Source organism: Trichoplusia ni, chromosome 1 (genome assembly GCF_003590095.1).
Source record: "Trichoplusia ni isolate ovarian cell line Hi5 chromosome 1, tn1, whole genome shotgun sequence".
Lineage (NCBI taxonomy): Eukaryota > Metazoa > Arthropoda > Insecta > Lepidoptera > Noctuidae > Trichoplusia > Trichoplusia ni.
In genome coordinates, this window is record NC_039478.1 from 2,314,883 (window position 1) to 2,338,303 (window position 23,421).

Here is a 23,421-nt window from a genome sequence, read left to right on the forward strand (position 1 = left end):
CAAGATCAACGTCCAAATATATTTCACTGTCAAAAATACAGTCCTCTTACAGCACCGTACCGTATCCTCCAGAAAAGTCATGGTCGAATATATTATGTGTAGTTTTACCGTTATCTATTGTAGAAATTACACTTGGCTAGAGGGACAAGCATCATAGCGAGTTGCATTACGTATGTAGGTACGCGGAATCATTCTGTTCCTACTCTATCCTGTATTTTACTCTTTGGCCGATGGACTTTCTATCCTTCTTACTCTGATGCCAAAGCTATGTTACATCTTTTTTGCACAGCGCCATTCCAGAAAGGGTGATAAATTAGTTGCGTTTTTTTATAAAACTACATTAACGGTATTATGTCTAAATTACATACTCCATTAATTATTTTAAACATTTATCTTTTCTTTACCGATGACTTCTCAATGTTTGACACAATTCGTTCCAAAAAAAAAAAAAAATGGCGATAACGTTAAATTGTAAGACATTTAGTGTCATCTATCAAAACTAATGTAACAAAAAAAAATATTTTCGAAATAATGTTTATAGTAAAATAAACATATTATTCCCCATTTTACTCTCCACTTCAGCCTTTTTTTTTTGTCAGTCCATGTTAAATTTTAATTGAGTGTCTGGAATTGACTAAACTTGAACATCAATGTCTGCCGCGTTTTAGCCGGTGCGTGGCAATTCATAACGCACTGCGCTAATTGCTGACATTTCTTGTCATTTTGACTTAGGATTATAGTTATAATTCACTATTTCAGATCAAAACCTTCATTTTGATACTAAACACTATAGCAATTCAATGACTTCATCTTGTACGAATGTAATTCTGACTAATATGCAAAACTTTATTTGAATTTTGATCGAAATTATTTTTTACTCTAGTATTTTTTTACAGTTTTCTTTCAGTATTATTGACTAAGCTTATCTTAAGGAAAATCTAGTCTATTATTCCTTATTTACTGAGGTACTCGCATTTTTTTTAAATATGGAAGTGATAATATTTAGTGATTTAATTCTTGTCGAAGAATGCTTTTCTTGTTTTTACTTATTGTAATTTTACGCATTATTGTTTCATGTTTCCAAGGAATACTGTACCTAACTGCTACTATAGAACCATTTCTAACAAATAGAGACAAAATGAATCCATTTTTTTATTATGGTGCTGTTACACGCGACATTGACAGCGCATTATATCAAAGCAAATCCTCACTTTAAATTCCATGCACTATTTCTAGTCGAATAAAAAACTACAGCTCTACATTATAAATCAAGATGTACGTAACCTCACGGTGTAGTGCCATCTATTGCAGCTTTCTTAAATTTACTGGAAGTCGGTCTTCCAAACCGTCACATGTATGCCTCTCCTTGTTAATAGATGGCTGTACTGCGAAAGGTTTGTGTTCCCTCATTGGATCCTTAGAAGAATGCTTGTATCTTTAAATATTAGTTTTAAGTCATATAATAGAATGGAAAGTTTTTTTTTTCAAGTAACATGACTCATATGACTGGACGCATTAAAAAGCAAAAGGGATAAATGAAACCAGGGATTGATTTTTTTATATTCCCCTTGAATTATACCTAAAATTTGTATTAATGTTTTGAATATTGAATATTATATATTGAAAGTAATTATAATACGAATGCATACATTTTTCATGTTTTGGAAGTAAATTTAATTGCGCATTCACCAAATCCATACTAGCAGTCGGCAGACGTTGTTCTCACGCTGTCTTACGAATCCAACGAGAATGCTCTTACCTTATCTTGTTGTTCGCATCTGCTTTGCACCATTATAACTTAATATTGTAGTTATATTTGAATTGCACAGATTTAGACCTTTATTTTGATACCAAACATGACCATATTACTTTATTTTTACTAGAAATAATGTAACGCAACGATACGCAAAGCATTGAAAAATTAAAATGGTAGAACTAGCTTCCTAAATTGCTTATTATTTATTTGACAATAAGTCGTTTTTTATATTTTTTTGCATTCTGCCCAACTCTTTTATAGACAAATTTAGTTTTCATTGTACATAATAACGAATGATAAATAAGTCTATTAAACGTACCCTTGCTTTTGGCATTATTGCATTATATTTGCAGACGTTATGTTTTTGTTGTTGTTTTGTTTTGTTTTTTTCAAAGACGGATGTCTTAAAAAATATATATGATGAAACAATACAATAATTGTTCGGAATTGTTGAAAAGTTGTCGTGTTTGGTATCAAAATAAAGTTCTCGCACCCAAACAGACAATGATAACTATGTTCTTCAGTCATAATGACCAGAAGTGACAGCGACTCGCAAAAGCAGACTGAGATGGTGCTATTTTACAATCACGAGTACTGAGCGTCTGGCAATATTATTTGGGCTTAAAATCCACTGTAGGGAACTTACCCTAAAACTGTTATGTAAACTATTTCTTATTCGTTTCTACTCTAGTTAAAATAAAAATCTTTTTTGACTATTTGTATTATTTCTTCGAAAAAATCATAACATCTGCAAACATGACTCAATAACGCAATTTGCAAGTTTAAGTTTAATTGACTACTTTATATTTTCATAAGAAATAAGTGTAGTTATTAAATATTTTTGCCAAAATGCAAATGAATTAATGAAAAAATGATTTATAGTTTAGTAATTTCAGCCATTTTCAGTTCATGCGTCATTTCAGTCAATGCGTTACATTATATTTGTTTCAAATTAAAGTAGAATAGTCGTGTTTAGTATCAAAATAAAGGTCTAAATCTGTGCAATTCAAATATAACTACAGAATCATGTTATAATTACGCGAACTTCAAGCGATCGACAAAATAAGGCTATAATCATCAATCTCGTTGAGTTCATACCATAGCCTGAAACCAACGCCCGACAATATCGATTAGGTGTATTCACAATCAAAATAATTTTGAGGACATATGTTTGCGTACGTATTTAAATAAGCATAGAATATGCAAAATCCAATATTTAAGTGGCAGAAAAAAAAAATTGTCATTGAAACATTTTTTTATAAGGAGTGTAATAAACAAATAAATAACCTTGTATGTGGTCGAATATTAGCGGTTTTAGGGTAAGTTCCCTGCAGTGGACTTTAAGCCCAAACAAAATTGCTAGACGCCCAGTAAATGAGATTGTCATGAAACACCATCTCAGACTGCTATTGCAAGTCGCGCTCGCGGACACTTCTGGTCATTATAATTGAAGAACATAGTCATAATTGACTGTTTGGGATCAAGACCTTTATTTTGATACCAAACACGACCATCGTACTTTATTTTTAATAAGAAATAATAAAACGCAAGCAAACAATGGAAAAAAATGGGCGAATTTGATTAGTAAATTGCGTATTATTCATTATACAATTATTTTAGTCGATTTATATAAATTCATTTGCATTTCTGCCCAACTCTTTAATAGATTAATTTATATTTCCTTGAGCATATAACGAATTATAAATAAGTCTATTAAACGTACACTTGATTTTCGTATTATTGCATTGTTTGCAGACGTTTTGTTTTTTTCAAAGGCGGATAAAAACAAAAAATGTATATATGTATGATGAAACAATACAAGAATTGTTCGGAATCGTTGAAAAGTTGTCGTGTTTGGTATCAAAATAAAGGGATTGAACCCAAACAGACAATTATAACTATGTTCTTCAGTCATAATGACCAGAAATGACAGCGACGCGCAAAAGCAAACTGAGATGGTTTTACTTTACAATCACGAGTACTGAGCGTTTGGCAATATTGTTTGGGCTTTAAGTCCATTGTAGGGAACTTACCCTAAAACTGTTAATGCTTAACCAAATGAACTATTCTTTATTTTTTCTAAATTACTTTTAGTAAATGTCTTTCGATGAATAATTGTTGTCTTGTCTTCTTTTGTTCTAGTCTAATAATCTTTAAAGATTCATTCTAAATCCCTAACAAACCATAGATGTTTCTATCGTACTATGATACCTAAAATATTTAATGATGATCAGTTTAATTGCCAGTTAAATATTGTATATTGCATAGTATACGCTAATTTTAATAAAAATGTAAACATTTTATATGTCCCCAAAATTATTTTAATTGTGAATGTACCAAATCAATATTGACAAGCATTGAAATCACGCCGTCTGAATGCAACGAGGTTGATGATCATACCCTTATCTTGTCGATCGCTTCTAGTTTGCGTCATTGTAACTTATTACTATAGTTATATTTGAATTGCACAGATTAAGACCTTTATTTTGATACCAAACATGACCATATTACTTTATTTTTACTAGAAATAATGTAACGCAACGATACGCAAAGCATTGAAAAATTAAAATGGTAGAACTAGCTTCCTAAATTGCTTATTATTTATTTGACAATAAGTCGTTTTTAATATTTTTTTGCATTCTACCCAACTCTTTAATATACTAATTTATATTTCGTTGTGCATATAACGAATGATAAGTTAATCTATTAAACAAACACTTGCATTTGGCATTATTGCATTATATTTGCAGACGTTATGTTTATTTCAAAGACGGATAAAATCAAAAATGTATATATGAAGAAACAATACAAGAATTGTTCGGAATCGTTGAAAAGTTGTCGTGTTTGGTATCAAAATAAAGGTCTCGAACCCAAACAGACCATTATAACTATGTTCTTCAGTTATAATGACCAGAATAGACCGCGACGCGCAATAGCAGACTGAGATGGTGTAATTTACAATCACGAGTACTGAGTGTTTACAATCACGTACAATATTGTTTGGGCTTAAAGTACATTGTACGGAACTAACCCTAAAACTACTAATGTGTGACCAAATAAACTATTAATTATTTGTTTCTACACTACTTATAATAATTACTTTTGATGACTAATTGTTCTCTTAATTAGTTATCCCAAATTGTACCTACTTTAAGTTGTTGTTTAAAGCAATCTGTTATGGTATGGTGAATTTAAGAACTATATTTCAGACGTTTTAAAAGGTTCTAGAGTGAGATTTTTAAATATTCGCTTTACATCTCTAACAAATCATAGATTTATTTTATGTCGTACTTCGGATGTAAGCATTTCATGTGTCCTCATAATTATTTTGATTGTGCATGAACTAAATCAATATTGGCAAGCGTTGAAATCAAGCTGCCATATGAATGCAACGAGGATGATGATCATACTCTTATCTTGTCGATCGCTTAAGTTTGCATAATTATAACTTATTACTGTAGTTATATTTGAATTACACAGATCAAGTCCTTTATTTTGATACCAAACACGAGCATATTACTTTATTTTTTACTAGAAGTAATGTAACGGAATGACACACAAAGCATTGAAAAATTAAAATGGGTGGATTATTATAGATTTGTTATATAATGGATTTATTATAGATTTGTAAATTAATAAACCTTACACTTGTGTTTTGTACTATTACATTATGTTTGCAGACGTCATTTTTCAAAGATGCATAAAAACAAAAAATATACCTATGATGTTAAACCAATATAACAAATGTTCGGAATCTTTGAAAAGTTGTCGTGTTTGGTATCAAAATAAAGGTCTCGAACCCAAACAGACAATTATAACTATGTTCTTCAGTCATAATGACCAGAAGTGACAGCGACGCGCAATAGCAGACTGAGATGGTGTTACTTTACAATCACGAGTACTGAGCGTCTGGCAATATTGTTTGGGCTTAAAGTCCACTGTAGGGAACTTACCCTAAAACAGTTATGAAAACTATTACTTATTTGTTTCTACTCTAGTTATAATAAAACTCTTTTGATGACTATTTGTATTATTTCTTCGAAAAAATCATAACATCTGCAAACATGACTCAATAACGCAATATGCAAGTTTAAATTTAATTGACTACTTTATATTTTCATAAGAAATAAGTATAGGTATTAAATATTTTTGCAAAAATGCAAATGAATTAATGAAAAAATGATTTATAGTTTAGCAATTTCAGTCATTTCATTTTTCAATGCTCTGTGTGTCAATGCGTTACATTATATTTTATTCAAATTAAAGTAGAATAGTCGTGTTTGGTATCAAACTAGATGTCTTAATCTGTGCAATTCAAATACAACTACAGAATTATGCTATAATCACGCGAACTTGGAGCGATCCACAAAATAAGGCTATGTTCATCAACCTCGTTGCATTCATAAGTCGGCGAGCGGCGTGAAACCAACGCCCGACAATATTGATTTGGTGTATTCACAATCAAAATAATTTTGAGGACTTATAAAATGTTTGCATCCGTATTTAAATAAGCATTTTTTTTTTCTCTAGCCCACTGTGTCCCACTGCTGGGCAAAGGCCTCCCCCAAATCCTTCCACGACTCTCTATTCTGGGCCGCATGGAACCAGCCTGCGCGGTAAGCGTTAAGGTCGTCTCGCCACCGCTTCCTAGGTCGCCCACGACGACGCCGTCCATCCGTTGGCTCCCATAGTGTGGTGACTTTGGCCCAACGATTGCTTTCCATGCGGCTAACATGACTAAACATAACATAAATAAGCATAGAATGTGCAAAATACAATATTTAACTGGCAATTGAACATAAATTTGTACGTATCATATTAAGATAACAAAAAAAAAATTTTGTTTGTGAGGGATTTAAACGCATATTTAAAGATGTCTAGAATAAAATAGGACAAGAGAACAATTAGTCAGCGAAACATTTTTTTTATAAGGAGTGTAATAAACAAATAAATAACAGTGTATGTGGTCGAACATTAGCGGTTTTAGGATAAGTTCCCTACAGGGGACTTTAAGCCCAAACAAAATAGCTAGACGCCCAGTAAATGAGATTGTCATGAAACGCCATCTAACTTCTCAGACTGCTGTTGCAAGTCGCGCTCGCGGACACTTCTGGTCATTATAACTGAAGAACATAGTCATAATTGACTGTTTGGGATCAAGACCTTTATTTTGATACCAAACACGACCATCGTACTTTATTTTTAATAAGAAATAATAAAACGCAAGACAATTATAACTACGTTCTTCAGTCGTCATGACCAGAAGTGACCGCGACTCGCAATAGCAGACTGAGATGGTGCTACTTCACAATCACGAGTACTGAGCGTCTGGCAATATTGTTTGGGCTTAAAGTCCACTGTAGGGAACTTACCCTAAAACTGTTATGTAAACTATTTCTTATTCGTTTCTACTCTAGTTAAAATAAAAATCTTTTGATGACTATTTGTATTATTTCTTCGAAAAAATCATAACATCTGCAAACATGACTCAATAACGCAATATGCAAGTTTAAGTTTAATTGACTACTTTATATTTTCATAAGAAATAAGTGTAGTTATTAAATATTTTTGCCAAAATGCAAATGAATTAATGAAAAAATGATTTATAGTTTAGTAATATCAGCCATTTTCATTTTTCAATGCTTTTTGTGTCAATGCGTTACATTATATTTGTTTCAAATTAAAGTAGAATAGTCGTGTTTAGTATCAAAATAAAGGTCTTAATCTGTGCAATTCAAATATAACTACAGAATCATGTTATAATTACGCGAACTTCAAGCGATCGACAAAATAAGGCTATAATCATCAATCTCGTTGAGTTCATACCATAGCCTGAAACCAACGCCCGACAATATCGATTAGGTGTATTCACAATCAAAATAATTTTGAGGACATATGTTTGCGTACGGATTTAAATAAGCATAGAATATGCAAAATCCAATATTTAAGTGGCAGAAAAAAAAAATTGTCAGTGAAACATTTTTTTATAAGGAGTGTAATAAACAAATAAATAACTGTGTATGTGGTCGAATATTAGCGGTTTTAGGGTAAGTTCCCTGCAGTGGACTTTAAGCCCAAACAAAATTGCTAGACGCCCAGTAAATGAGATTGTCATGAAACACCATCTCAGACTGCTATTGCAAGTCGCGCTCGCGGACACTTCTGGTCATTATAATTGAAGAACATAGTCATAATTGACTGTTTGGGATCAAGACCTTTATTTTGATACCAAACACGACCATCGTACTTTATTTTTAATAAGAAATAATAAAACGCAAGCAAACAATGGAAAAAAATGGGCGAATTTGATTAGTAAATTGCGTATTATTCATTATACAATTATTTTAGTCGTTTTTATATAAATTCATTTACATTTCTGCCCAACTCTTTAATAGACTAATTTATATTTCGTTGTGCATATAACGAATTATAAATAAGTCTATTAGACGTACACTTGATTTTCGCATTATTGCATTATGTTTGCAGACGTTATGTTTTTTTCAAAGACGGATAAAAACAAAAAATGTATATATGAAGAAACAATACAAGAATTGTTCGGAATCGTTGAAAAGTTGTCGTGTTTGGTATCAAAATTAAGTTCTCGCACCCAAACAGACAATGATAACTATGTTCTTCAGTCATAATGACCAGAAGTGACAGCGACGCGCAATAGCAGACTGAAATGGTTTTACTTTACAATCACGAGTACTGAGCGTTTGGCAATATTGTTTGGGCTTTAAGTCCATTGTAGGGAACTTACCCTAAAACTGTTAATGCTTAACCAAATGAACTATTCTTTATTTTTTCTAAATTACTTATAGTAAATGTCTTTCGATGAATAATTGTTGTCTGTCTTCTTTTGTTCTAGTCTAATAATCTTTAAAGATTCATTCTAAATCCCTAACAAACCATAGATGTTGTTATCGTACTATGATACCTAAAATATTTAATGATGATCAGTTTAATTGCCAGTTAAATATTGTATATTGCATAGTATACGCTAATTTTAATAAAAATGTAAACATTTTATATGTCCCCAAAATTATTTTAATTGTGAATGCACCAAATCAATATTGACAAGCATTGAAATCACGCCGTCTTATGAATGCAACGAGGTTGATGATCATCATGATGTCTCAATTTTGTACAATTCGTCCTTATTTATTTCTGGGTCACAAGCACGTAATAAAAGTTATTTTCTTTCTTTCTTTTTCTTTCTATACCCTTATCTTGTCGATCGCTTCTAGTTTGCGTCATTGTAACTTATTACTATAGTTATATTTAAATTGCACAGATTAAGACCTTTATTTTGATACCAATCATGACCATATTACTTTATTTTTTACTAGAAATAATGTAACGAAACGATACGCAAAGCATTGGAAAATTAAAATGGTAGAACTAGCTTCCTAAATTGCTTATTATTTATTTGACAACAAGTCGTTTTTAATATTTTTTTGCATTCTACCCAACTCTTTAATATACTAATTTATATTTCGTTGTGCATATAACGAATGATAAGTTAATCTATTAAACAAACACTTGCATTTAGCATTATTGCATTATATTTGCAGACGTTATGTTTATTTCAAAGACGGATAAAAACAAAAAATGTATATATGAAGAAACAATACAAGAATTGTTCGGAATCGTTGAAAAGTTGTCGTGTTTGGTATCAAAATAAAGGTCTCGAACCCAAACAGACAATTATAACTATGTTCTTCAGTCATAATGACCAGAAGTGACAGCGACGCGCAATAGCAGACTGAGATGGTGCTACTTTACAATCACGAGTACTGAGCGTCTGGCAATATTGTTTGGACTTAAAGTCCCCATGTAGGGAACTTACCCTAAAACTGTTATGTAAACTATTACTTATTTGATTCTACTCTAGTTATAATAAAACTCTTTCGATGACTATTTGTATTATTTCTTTGAAAAAATCATAACATCTGCAAACATGACTCAATAACGCAATATGCAAGTTTAAGTTTAATTGACTACTTTATATTTCCATAAGAAATAAGTGTAGGTATTAAATATTTTTGCCAAAATGCAAATGAATTAATGAAAAAACGATTTATAGTTTAGTAATTTCAGTCATTTCATTTTTCAATGCTTTGTGTGTCAATGCGTTACATTATATTTTATTCAAATTAAAGTAGAATAGTCGTGTTTGGTATCAAACTAAATGTCTTAATCTGTGCAATTCAAATACAACTACAGTATTATGTTATAATCACGCGAACTTGAAGCGATTCACACAATAAGGCTATGATCATCATCCTCGTTGCATTTATAAGACGGCGCGCGGCGGGAAACCAACGCCCGACAATATTGATTTGGTGTATTCACAATCAAAATAATTTTGTGGACTTATAAAATGTTTGCATCCGTATTTAAATAAGCATAGAATATGCAAAATCCAATATTTAAGTGGCAGGAAAAAAAAAATTTTCAGTGAAACATTTTTTTATAAGGAGTGTAATAAACAAATAAATAACAGTGTATGTGGTCGAATATTAGCGGTTTTAGGGTAAGTTCCCTGCAGTGGACTTTAAGCCCAAACAAAATTGCTAGACGCCCAGTAAATGAGATTGTCATGAAACACCATCTCAGACTGCTATTGCAAGTCGCGCTCGCGGACACTTCTGGTCATTATAATTGAAGAACATAGTCATAATTGACTGTTTGGGATCAAGACCTTTATTTTGATACCAAACACGACCATCGTACTTTATTTTTAATAAGAAATAATAAAACGCAAGCAAACAATGGAAAAAAATGGGCGAATTTGATTAGTAAATTGCGTATTATTCATTATACAATTATTTTAGTCGATTTATATAAATTCATTTGCATTTCTGCCCAACTCTTTTAATTTATATTTCCTTGAGCATATAACGAATTATAAATAAGTCTATTAGACGTACACTTGATTTTCGCATTATTGCATTATGTTTGCAGACGTTATGTTTTTTTTCAAAGACGGATAAAAACAAAAAATGTATATATGATGAAACAATACAATAATTTTTCGGAATCGTTGAAAAGTTGTCGTGTTTGGTATTAAAATAAAGGTCTCGAACCCAAACAGACAATTATAACTATGTTCTTCAGTCATACTGACCAGAAGTGACAGCGACGCGCAATAGCAGACTGAGATGGTGTAATTTACAATCACGAGTACTGAGCGTTTACAATCACGTACAATATTGTTTGGGCTTAAAGTACATTGTACGGAACTAACCCTAAAACTACTAATGTGTGACCAAATAAACTATTAATTATTTGTTTCTACACTACTTATAATAATTACTTTTGATGACTAATTGTTCTCTTAATTAGTTATCCCAAATTGTACCTACTTTAAGTTGTTGTTTAAAGCAATCTGTTATGGTATGGTGAATTTAAGAACTATATTTTAAGACGTTTTAAAAGGTTCTAGACTGAGATTTTTAAATATTCGCTTTATATGTCTAACAAATCATAGATTTATTTTATGTCGTACTTCGGATGTAAGCATTTCATGTGTCCTCATAATTATTTTGATTGTGCATGAACTAAATCAATATTGGCAAGCGTTGAAATCACGCTGCCTTATGAATGCAACGAGGATGATGATCATACTCTTATCTTGTCGATCGCTTAAGTTTGCATAATTATAACTTATTACTGTAGTTATATTTGAATTACACAGATCAAGTCCTTTATTTTGATACCAAACACGAGCATATTACTTTATTTTTTACTAGAAGTAATGTAACGCAATGACACACAAAGCATTGAAAAATTAAAATGGGTGCACTAGCGAAATAAAATTTTGTATTATTTATAAAACTTATCGTTCGTCGTTATAAATTCGATTTATTATAGATTTGTAAATTAATAAAACTTACACTTGTGTTTTGTACTATTACATTATGTTAGCAGACGTCATTTTTCAAAGATGCATAAAAACAAAAAATATACTTATGATGTTAAACCAATATAACAAGTGTTCGGAATCTTTGAATAGTTATCGTGTTTGGTATCAAAATAAAGGTCTCGAACCCAAACAGACACTGATAACTATGTTCTTCAGTCATAATGACCAGAAGTGACAGCGACTCGCAATAGCAGACTGAGATGGTGCTACTTTACAATCACGAGTACTGAGCGTCTGGCAATATTGTTTGGGCTTAAAGTCCACTGTAGGGAACTTACCCTAAAACTGTTATGTAAACTATTACTTATTTGATTCTACTCTAGTTATAATAAAACTCTTTCGATGACTTTTTGTATTATTCCTTTGTAAAAATCATAACATCTGCAAACATGACTCAATAACGCAATATGCAAGTTTAAATTTAATTGACTACTTTATATTTTCATAAGAAATAAGTGTAGGTATTAAATATTTTTGCCAAAATGCAAATGAATTAATGAAAAAATGATTTATAGTTTAGTAATTTCAGTCATTTCATTTTTCAATGCTCTGTGTGTGTTACATTATATTTGTTTCAAATTAAAGTAGAATAGTCGTGTTTAGTATCAAAATAAAGGTCTTAATCTGTGCAATTCAAATATAACTACAGAATCATGTTATAATTACGCGAACTTCAAGCGATCGACAAAATAAGGCTATAATCATCAATCTCGTTGAGTTCATACCATAGCCTGAAACCAACGCCCGACAATATCGATTAGGTGTATTCACAATCAAAATAATTTTGAGGACATATGTTTGCGTACGTATTGAAATAAGCATAGAATATGCAAAATCCAATATTTAAGTGGCAGAAAAAAAAAAATTGACAGTGAAACATTTTTTATAAGGAGTGTAATAAACAAATAAATAACAGTGTATGTGGTCGAACATTAGCGGTTTTAGGGTAAGTTCCCTACAGTGGACTTTAAGCCCAAACAAAATAGCTAGACGCCCAGTACTCGTGATTGTAATGAGACGCCATCTCAGACTGCTATTGCAAGTCGCGCTCGCGGACACTTCTGGTCATTATAACTGAAGAACATAGTCATAATTGACTGTTTGGGATCAAGACCTTTATTTTGATACCAAACACGACCATCTTACTTTATTTTTAATAAGAAATAATAAAACGCAAGCAAACAATGGAAAAAAATGGGCGAATTTGATTAGTAAATTGCGTATTATTCATTATACAATTATTTTAGTCGATTTATATAAATTCATTTGCATTTCTGCCCAACTCTTTAATAGATTAATTTATATTTCCTTGAGCATATAACGAATTATAAATAAGTCAATTAAACGTACACTTGATTTTCGTATTATTGCATTTTGTTTGCAGACGTTATGTTTTTTTTCAAACACGGATAAAAATAAAAAATGTATATATGATGAAACAATACAAGAATTGTTCGGAATCTTTGAAAAGTTGTCGTGTTTGGTATCAAAATAAAGGTCTCGAACCCAAACAGACCATTATAACTATGTTATTCAGTCATAATGACCAGAAATGACAGCGACGCGCAAAAGCAGACTGAGATGGTGTTACTTTACAATCACGAGTACTGAGCGTTTGGCAATATTGTTTGGGCTTTAAGTCCATTGTAGGGAACTTACCCTAAAACTGTTAATGCTTAACCAAATGAACTATTCTTTATTTTCTCTAAATTACTTATAGTAAATGTCTTTCGATGAATAATTGTTGTCTTGTCTTCTTTTGTTCTAGTCTAATAATCTTTAAAGATTCATTCTAAATCCCCAACAAACCACAGATGTTTTTATCGTTCTATGGTACCTAAAATATTTAATGATGATTAGTTTGATACCAAACATGACCATATTACTTTATTTTTTACTAGAAATAATGTAACGCGACGATACGCAAAGCACTGAAAAATTAAAATGGTTGAACTAGCTTCCTAAATTGCTTATTATTTATTTGAGAATAAGTCGTTTTTTATATTTTTTTGCATTCTGCCCAAATCTTTTAGAGACAAATTTATTTTTCATTGTACATACTACATAATAACGAATGATAAATTGGTCTATTAAACGAACATTTGCATTTGGCATTATTGCATTATATTTGCAGACGTTATGTTTTTTTCAAAGACGGATAAAAAAAAATGTATATATGATTAAACAACACAGGAATTGTTCGGAATTGTTGAAAAGTTGTCGTGTTTGGTATCAAAATAAAGGTCTCGAACCCAAACAGACACTGATAACTATGTTCTTCAGTCATAATGACCAGAAGTGACAGCGACTCGCAAAAGCAGACTGAGATGGTATTATTTTACAGTCACGAGTACTGAGCGTCTGGCAATATTGTTTGGGCTTAAAGTCCCCATGTAGGGAACTTACCCTAAAACTGTTATGTAAACTATTACTTATTTGTTTCTACTCTAGTTATAATAAAACTCTTTTGATGACTATTTGTATTATTTCTTCGAAAAAATCATAACATCTGCAAACATGACTCAATAACGCAATATGCAAGTTTATGTTTCATTGACTTATTTAAATTTCTATAAGAAATAAGTATAGGTATTAAATATTTTTGCCAAAATGCAAATGAATTAATGAAAAAATGATTTATAGTTTAGTAATTTCAGTCATTTCATTTTTCAATGCTCTGTGTGTGTTACATTATATTTGATTCAAATTAAATTAGCACTGTCGTGTTTGGTATCAAAATAAAGGCCTTAATCTGTGCAATTCAAATATAACTACAGTATTATGTTATAATTACGCAAACTTGAAGCGATCGACAAGATAAGGCTATGTTCATCAACCTCGTTGCATTCATAAGACGGCGCGCGGCGGGAAACCAACGCCCGACAATATTGATTTGGTGTATTCACAATCAAAATATTTTTGAGGACATATAAAATGTTTGCATCATTAAAATTTGTACGTATCATAGTAAGATAACAAAAAAAAATTTTGATTGTAAGGGATTTAAACGAATCTTTAAAGATGATTAGTCTAGAATAAAATAGGACAAGAGAACAATTAGTCAGCGAAAAATTTTTTATAAGGAGTGTAGCAACAAATGAATAATAGTTTATGTGGTCGAACATCAACGGTTTGAGGGTAAGTTAACTACCGTGGACTTTAAGCCCAAAACAAAATAGCTAGACGCCCAGTAAATGTGATTGTAATGAGACGCCATCTCAGACTGCTATTGCAAGTCGCGCTCGCGGACACTTCTGGTCATTATAACTGAAGAACATAGTCATAATTGACTGTTTGGGATCAAGACCTTTATTTTGATACCAAACACGACAACTTTTCGACGATTCCGAACAATTCTTATATTGCTTTAATATCTCATATTTATATTTTTGTGTTCATCCGTCTTTGATAAAATCATGGCCTCTGCAAACATAACACAATAATGCAAAATGCAAGTGTACGAGTATTTGACTAATTTGTCGTTCCATAAGAAATTAGTATAGGAAATATTGAGGCCAAAATGAAAATGAATTTATGAAAAAACGACTAATAGTTTAGTAAATAATACGCATTTCATTAAGCTAGAACAGCCATTTTAATTTTTCAATGCTATGTTCAATGTTGACACTGTGTTACATTATTTCTAGTAAAAAATAAAGTAGAATGTTCGTGTTTGATATCAAAATAAAGGTCTCAATCTGTGCAATTCAAATATAACTACAGAATTATGTTATAATCACGCGAACTTGAAGCGATCGACAAGATAAGGCTACGATCATCAACCACGTTGAGTTCATACGATAGCGTGAAATCAACGCCCGACAATATTGATTTGGTGTATTCACAATCAAAATATTTTTAGGACATATAAAATGTTTGCGTACGTATTTAAATAAGCATAGAATATGCAAAATACAATATTTAACTGGCAGAAAAAAAAAGAAAAAGAAAATTGTCAACGAAATATTTTTTTATAAAGAGTGTAGCAACAAATAAATAACAGTGTATGTGGTCGAACATTAGCGGTTTTACAGTAAATTCCCTACCGTGGACTTTAAGCCCAAACAAAATAGCTAGACGCCCAGTAAATGTGATTGTAATGAGACGCCATCTCAGACTGCTATTGCAAGTCGCGCTCGCGGACACTTCTAGTCATTATGCCTGAAGAACATAGTCATAACTGACTGTTTGGGATCAAGACCTTTATTTTGATACCAAACACGACACTTTTTCATCGATTCCGAATAATTCCCATATTTAGCCTATTTAAGAATTATTCGTTTTTGTATATATTTCTATGATAAATATACTATATAATAACCTTGAATATACTATATTCAAGGTTTGCTCAAAAATGCAAAGGAATTTATAACAACGAACGACTAATTGTTTAATAAGTAATACGCAATTTAATTTCGCTCGTTCGGCCATTTTCATTTTCAATGCTTTGTGTGTCATTGCGTTACATTATTTCTAGTAAAAAATAAAGTAATAGGGTCGTGATTGGTATCAAAATAAAGGTCTTGATATAGACAATTCGAATATAACTACAATAATAAGTTACAATCACGCAAACTGAAGCGATTGACAAGATAAGAGTATGATCATCATCCTCGTCGCATTAATAAGACAGCGTGATTTCCATGTTCGGAAATATTGTTTTGGTGCATGCACAATCAAATTTACTTCTACGGCAATAAATCCGTATTAAAATTACCATTCTATAAACAATATTCGATAATTAACTGGCAATTAAACTAAACAACAAAAATACGTAAACGTTAATAGCATTTCAACGAAACCGTACGATTCTAATAGGTATTGCTTCAATAGCTTACATTTAGGCAGATTTTTTTGTTTTTATCCGTCTTTGATAAAATGATAACATCTGCAAACATAAGGCAATAATGCAAAGTGCATATTTATAACTGCATATTTATTACATTTTATTTATATTTCAACAGTTGAATAGATTTTAATAATGCCTTAGACTTTAGCCGAGAAATATTTAGCAAACAAACAGGTGTTATTGAAACAAAGACTAACTGGTTACAATATTCCACATCCTTTGATCACTATTGCTCTCTTTGTGGGAGCTTTTTTGGTAAGAAATTATTTAAGTGTTTGTTTATCGTCATGAAAATAAACCAAGAAAACAATATTAAAGAAGGGAATACTCTGAGCCACTGAGGCATTTAGAGGTTTACAGACCTGACTATTCTTACAAAACTATAATAGTAATTCATTTTTATGAAATGGCTCAAAAAATTCACAAAGTAAAAATAGAAAAATTATGGATCGTAATTACATATAAGTAATTTATTTATAGTAAGCTAGATAGTTTATAGTTCATAGCTCCAGTGTTTTAGAAATGCACGAACACATATAAATTGCAGCTGTGTGCGTCTGTCTATGAGAGAATTGCTTTGCGCATGCTCTAAGCGGAGTCTCGGGTTCGCGTCAAGAGGCCGCCGACTGCAGTGGTGTTTTATCTCGTGCTTTTGAAACACATAACATACTCATTTCTCTACAAAAATATATCTTTTAAAAATAAAAGTATATATTTTTGTTGATTATAGTTTTATACCGTTGATTGTAATGGCATTTTTAACCTAGGTTTTTAAAATAGGTAACCTAACTAGAAAAAAGTTTAGAATGTAAGGTTTATTGTTGTATCGGGTCAAATCACTAATCATATAGGTACAAAAGATCGTGACTATTGTAATGGAATAATAAAAAAACTGAATTTATTTCCTAAGTAATATTAGTTCCGTTTTTTTGCAGATGAAATGAAGAAGTTTCTTTAGTCAACGCATACATTTGTTGCTTTATTGGGTTCCGTAAGCAAATGGTCAAAAGGAACGCTATTTTTATTGCTCTACTCTCTGTAAGTCTGCTTGCGAGTTCGTCTGTCAGTCCATCAGTTACTAGACTACAACGGCATGAGATAATGAGCGCCACTCATGAGCCGTGGTACTTGAGCAATCGAAATTCTACTGAAGTAGTTTTTTTGTTACCGTTATATCAATAAAAATCGATAAAATTGGAATTGGAACAAAGGTAGAGTCGGATTCACGAGTCTGAGTGGCTCGTGAATCCGACTCTACCTAACAAGATTGTGTATGAATACCACTAACCACGAGACCTAGAAGCACCTCTTACCGAGTACTTTGATATTTATAATCCATATTTGGATGTGTGGGGTATAGTTCGGATTTGATCCCATTGTAATCAAGCCAGGATCTGATGATGGATCCGAGAGGAATTGAAGGCAACCCTCAACTTTGATGGGGAATTTTTGTTATTTATATATATGCTTGGATTAGTTATGTATTTTTGTCTTATTACATGTGATAATGTCAGGTCGTATGTTAGGATCCATATGTCAGCAAAACATGGTAAGGAATCAAAATAAACGCTTTTATCATCTGTCATGACCTTATTCGCATGACGTGATAATCATTAGATATACTTGGATAATTTTAGAAATGGTACATAAAAATGTAAAAACCTGCCTATACAAGAGAGTTGCTTTCGTTTTTCTTGGTATCCAATTATTATATCCTGTGTTGGTAACAAGGAGTGTTTTGATGCAACCGGCTTCTCCTTTTAGGTTGATTAAATATCACTATTTATTTTTCAACCGGTTCGTTTGTAAGTTACTTACTGTTTAAAAATATCAAGAAGTCAGACGAAGACTTTCCACTAATAGATACCGTCATTAGCAAAATATGGGGTTCTTTTCCCATTATAAATTGTATGATAGTGTTATTCATTCCTTGTCCAATAGAAGTGATGGCACTTCTATTGGACAAGGAATGAATAACTCTAAACATAGCGATTGTGATCTCCTTGACAAATTCTTAGCAAGAACTTAATTCAGATTCACCGACACAAGTCAGGAATCGATCAAACTTTTAGTTACTTACGACAGAAAAATATAATATAGAAGTGAAAAATGCTGCAAACGTTTAAGTAAAAATGAAGTTAATGAAAGAAATGTATTTCATGATATTACAAAAACTTTGCTAACTAATATCCTTAACTCACATATTTGTAAAACCTCAAAATCATAGAAAACAGTACTGAGGCTAAATTGATAATAATCAATTCATGAAAAACGTATCATTTCAACTGGTATCCATAGCCGATCACCTCGACACATCGCTATAAATCAAATAATTAAAAAGTACCAAAAAACTAAACTCCCTTTATATCTTGGACTTGCGAACGATTGGACCTAAACACCATTGGCTGTAACTACAAATAAAGCAATCTATACTAATATATAAAGCTGAAGAGTTTGCTTGTTTGTTTGAACGCGCTAATCTCAGGAACTACTGGTCCAAATTGAAAAAATATTTTTGTGTTGAAAATAGGTACCATTCATCGAGAAAGATTATAGGCTATATACCATCGCGCTGCGACTAATAGGAGCGAGGATACAAAATTTGAAAAAAATAGGGCCGGTATTTATCATAACTTTTATCTTCTAACCACGCGGACGAAGTCGCGGACAACAGCAAGTATTTGATAACCTTTGGCAAGAATATTTGGCAAAAGCTACATTATATAACATTATGTAATCATTACAACCTGAAATCTGATAAATCCTAGGCAAACATTCAGATTTTTCAAGGAAGTAACCAGGACGAAGCTTCTCCTAAGCAGAGAATTACGGCATCGTAATTGGTATAGTAAGAGTGAAAAAAAACGTGTCACCCACTGAACTTCTGAACAAGTAAAGGTCTTAAGGTCTCAAGGTCAGTTGCTAAGGTGAACTGGAGCAACGTATACAAAGCGGCTGAAAAGGCTGTCCATCTAAAATGGGACTGGCTAAATGATATTATTATGTATATCGAAGACAGCCATGGGATGGCAATCCCAAGGTGTTTGCCCAAACTGGATTGCGGAAAAGATGGTTGGAGGGCAGACTTCGCTGTTTTCTTTTCGAACAAACAGGAAGTAGGGCCTTTACGTATAGGCAAAACCACGGAAAAAAGGGAGCGAAAAAAGTCCTACTACTACGCTTTTCTATTATTTTTTTAATGTGCGCAAGCGCAAACTATTCTAGTCTTTTTTTTAATTTTAATTTTCAACTTGAAATTAATCCTCCATAACATTTAACAGTATTTAATACTCCCAAAACACCGTGCACGAATATAAATAAATATATATCATAAAAAATTTCATCATGCCCCTTCCTTGTTTAAGTTTTATTTCCAAAGGTTTGAAACGACAATTTACGTCTCGCGCTGTGCGACCCGAGCGCGGGACGTAAGTTGCCTAACGGCTGGAGCCAGCGACGCGCCTTTTATAGGGGAAATCCAGGACTCCGCGCATGCGTACTTGGTTCAAGTCTATAGGTAGTACATGGATGTACGTGTGTTCCCCCTGCGCTAATTAAGATAATATGAATATCGGAGGGGAATTGCGAGGGTTGCGAATGTTTTCATGTCTGTATTGATGTTACTTACTCGTATTTTAATAACGACTACCGTGTTTGCCCATTTTAGCTGTTAAAGATCGTAATATCTAGTGTATTCCATATGAGTGTAAGTAAGTTAATAACTACACTGTAGAGAGTGGATTATAAAGCAGAATTGTAGTTCAAGTAAATTTGGCGCCCAACTTGGGGCTTATTAAATCAAACCCATTCCATTCTTAAAGAATATCTTATTAATTAGGAGACCATTATTTACTATTTTCGTCGACATATTTTCTATTCGTATATAAAAAGCAACCATTTCTTATGCAAAACTGCTTCCATTTATGTACAACAATCGTTAATCAAACACCACGTATTGATTAGTTTGAAAGTAATATACACGCAGTTTAACAATAAGCACAATTTTAAGATAATTCTCACCCTTATCATACTTATATTTAGTGTTATAACACTTAGTGTCTAGTTAAAGCCTTTCATTCGCATCATAACTCAGCGGATTCAGCATATAATATCCTACAAATTAAATATATCTGTCGCCACTTTGCGCCTGCGAGAGACAAAGACGGCAAGTGACATAGCTATCGCTACTTTACGAGAGAGTGTGAAAGGGATGGCAAGAGGCTTTGCGGTTACTTAAAACTATAAAAAGTTTAAAAATTCAGAGATAATGTATGGTATTCGCGCAGCAGTAAAAAGGTGGTTGACAAGGTTTTCTGGAGAGTTCCAGTCCAATTAGATTTCATTATACATTAATGCAACTCACATCACCATTCCTATACTAAATCTTATTTTTTTGGAATTGCTCTTACATCCCTATTCAAGATCGAAGCAAAGCAAAAGCTCACCTTTATTTCATGATGTCTTTCTTATTTTTAAGCGCAATATAGAGACGAATAGATATTGTTTTGGATTGTGTACGAAAAAAAAGTAATAAACAACAGCAGTGATATTATAAACCGACTAGGAACACAGCCTGCTTTGCAATATCACATAAGGTTCACATTGTTTTTATCAGAATAATTTAAATAGTGTGTATATAACATTTCAGAGCGAAACGCACAGATACCGAAACATTTGCAAAGCAGAAGAGTCATAGCGTCAAACGGTTTCTTTACACACAAATAATTATTCAATGTCGCATTAAGTTTTTAGCACATTCGCACGCGTGGCATCAATTGACACGGCAATTAAATATAACAGATGAGCCTAAACTACTCGCTTTTTTTCGCTAACTTACCCAGTTTACCGGGAACCACGTCGAACACCTCATTTCTGTCGTGTATGAAGGATGGCTTCTGATAGATTTCCTGAAAACAAAAGAAAATTCTTTCATAATCTTGTTTCGTTGAAACGAGCCGTGTGAATGGCGGTTTCCCCGCAATGCGACGAAAACGCCCTCTAGCGGCGTAGCTAACACAGGCAGGGGTGACAAAGTTTGAGTACTGCTGGTAGCACAATACACTTACGAATTATGATTTCCTACACCACACAGTCCGCTTATTATTATTTCTTTAAAACACAACACAATGTAACAAGGGATCGTAGTTATAAGTTACATTTAGGCCTCCTTCCTCGTACGTTTAAGTAAAGACTGTAAGCGCACAAGTAGTTGCCAAGCGGAAATTGGGCCAAAGAGGGTGAGGAAAGGAATGCCAAGTTTTCGGCGGATTACGTTACGTCACCCTTACGCAGTTTTCGTGACGTCAGTTTTCAAACGTTTTGTTATACGCACGGATTTAACAATTTTGCCTTCATTGTTGTGTATGAAGTGGATTTTGGAGAATTGTTGTCTTGGTAACTAAAGCCTACCATTACAATACAACTACAAATTTTGTATATGAAACAAAATGAGATTTTCATTTCAATTTGTTAGCGAGCAGTGGCGTACCTACTACACTTAGATATGAATTATGTGCAATTGCAAGTGCACATAATTCATATCTAATACAAAATAAACAAAATTAAAATCGCTCAATCCTTTCGGGAGCTAAGACGCCACAGAAAAACCGACAGATACTTAAACCTTATAACACCCCTCGTTTCGTATCGTGGCCTTAAAGATTTTTTAAAACAAAATGAGCTTAACATAATGCTCAAAGAGTAATATAGAACTTAAGAATAAGTAGTTATATAGAACTACTTATTCTTTTAAGTAATCCGCGCTTACAAAATATCATTTATGTCAATGTGTGCGTTCGAGTACAGTTTACTACCACAAAGCCGGCGAAGCCCCGTACTGCGCAAGCTCGAAGCCATGGCCGGTCTAAAGTGGACAAAGCTCGTAGACGGGTCGCATCCCGAGCTCCGTTCACACGGCTAGCGCGAGATGGGTTCTGTCCATCTAAAACACTATATAACAAATTTATAAACACCATCATCTGAATATTGATTGAAATGACCCCCACAACACAGGGAATCCTAGTGGGCGGTTCACGGCTTCACCTACGATTGTAAAATTTAATGAGACAGTTTTATTTTTTTAATTGTCATTTATAAACGTTTAGCTGCTCTTGCGTTTGTCTTCCTGTATGTCTGCGTTGCTTAGATATATGCGAATATTTTTGCGACGACGTTTATGCTCAAATGTTAGGTTTACTATATTTGTTGTACCATTTTTGTGGAAGTAAAGAGGTATTCAGGAGAAAAGAGACTTCGGTTCATTTTTTTGTTTAAGGGGTACGTAAACAAGGGTAAATTTTAAAACAAGGTTCTATTACTAAGGCTGCGCTGTTTGTTCGTCTGTCGCCAAGCATTAGGTATCTCTGTAACCGTCGTAGTAAGACTGTATAAATATTGGTGTATATCGTGTAGGTATTTCTGTCACAAATATCATGATTATAGGTTTTTTTATAAGGCACTAAGTTACGAAAAGCTTAATTCACAAGCGCATGAAAGGATTTTCAAAAATGCTTATTTGTTTGTTGTTCAACGCAGATAGCGACTGGTCAGCATTTGTTCATAATTGCGACTCTGACATTGGCTTTGTATAAAGATGGTGTGCTGAACCACATTTACGTATGCACTAATCTTGCGTCTGCATAGCATTCATAAAAGTACCTTGCAATTCTTGTTTTAGAGATATCTACATACAAGTTTATATTTTGACCAAAACCTTAAAAACGCTCACTTACACTTAAAAACAGAAATTCCTTACAAGGTAACTGCTAATAATAATGAATAAATTAAAAGTTAACAAAATGACGACGTCAAATTAAAGAGCTGATCAGTTGTCTCCGAATACTAATAATAAGACAGGTGAACTTGATCTACGCCTAGATGTTCGGCAGA

The 23,421-nt window shown here is 32.6% G+C and overlaps 1 protein-coding gene across 2 annotated transcripts in view; it reads right to left on the reverse strand.

Annotated features, from left to right (window-relative positions):
• Positions 1 to 23,421, reverse strand: part of LOC113507974 (calpain-C) — a 61,089-nt gene that overhangs the window by 14,618 nt on the left and 23,050 nt on the right. For both annotated transcript variants that reach the window (XM_026890936.1, XM_026891016.1), the window contains exon 3: positions 21,371 to 21,440. In XM_026890936.1, coding sequence (XP_026746737.1) covers positions 21,371 to 21,440 — 70 coding nt within the window. The remainder of the gene's footprint in view (positions 1 to 21,370; positions 21,441 to 23,421) is intronic.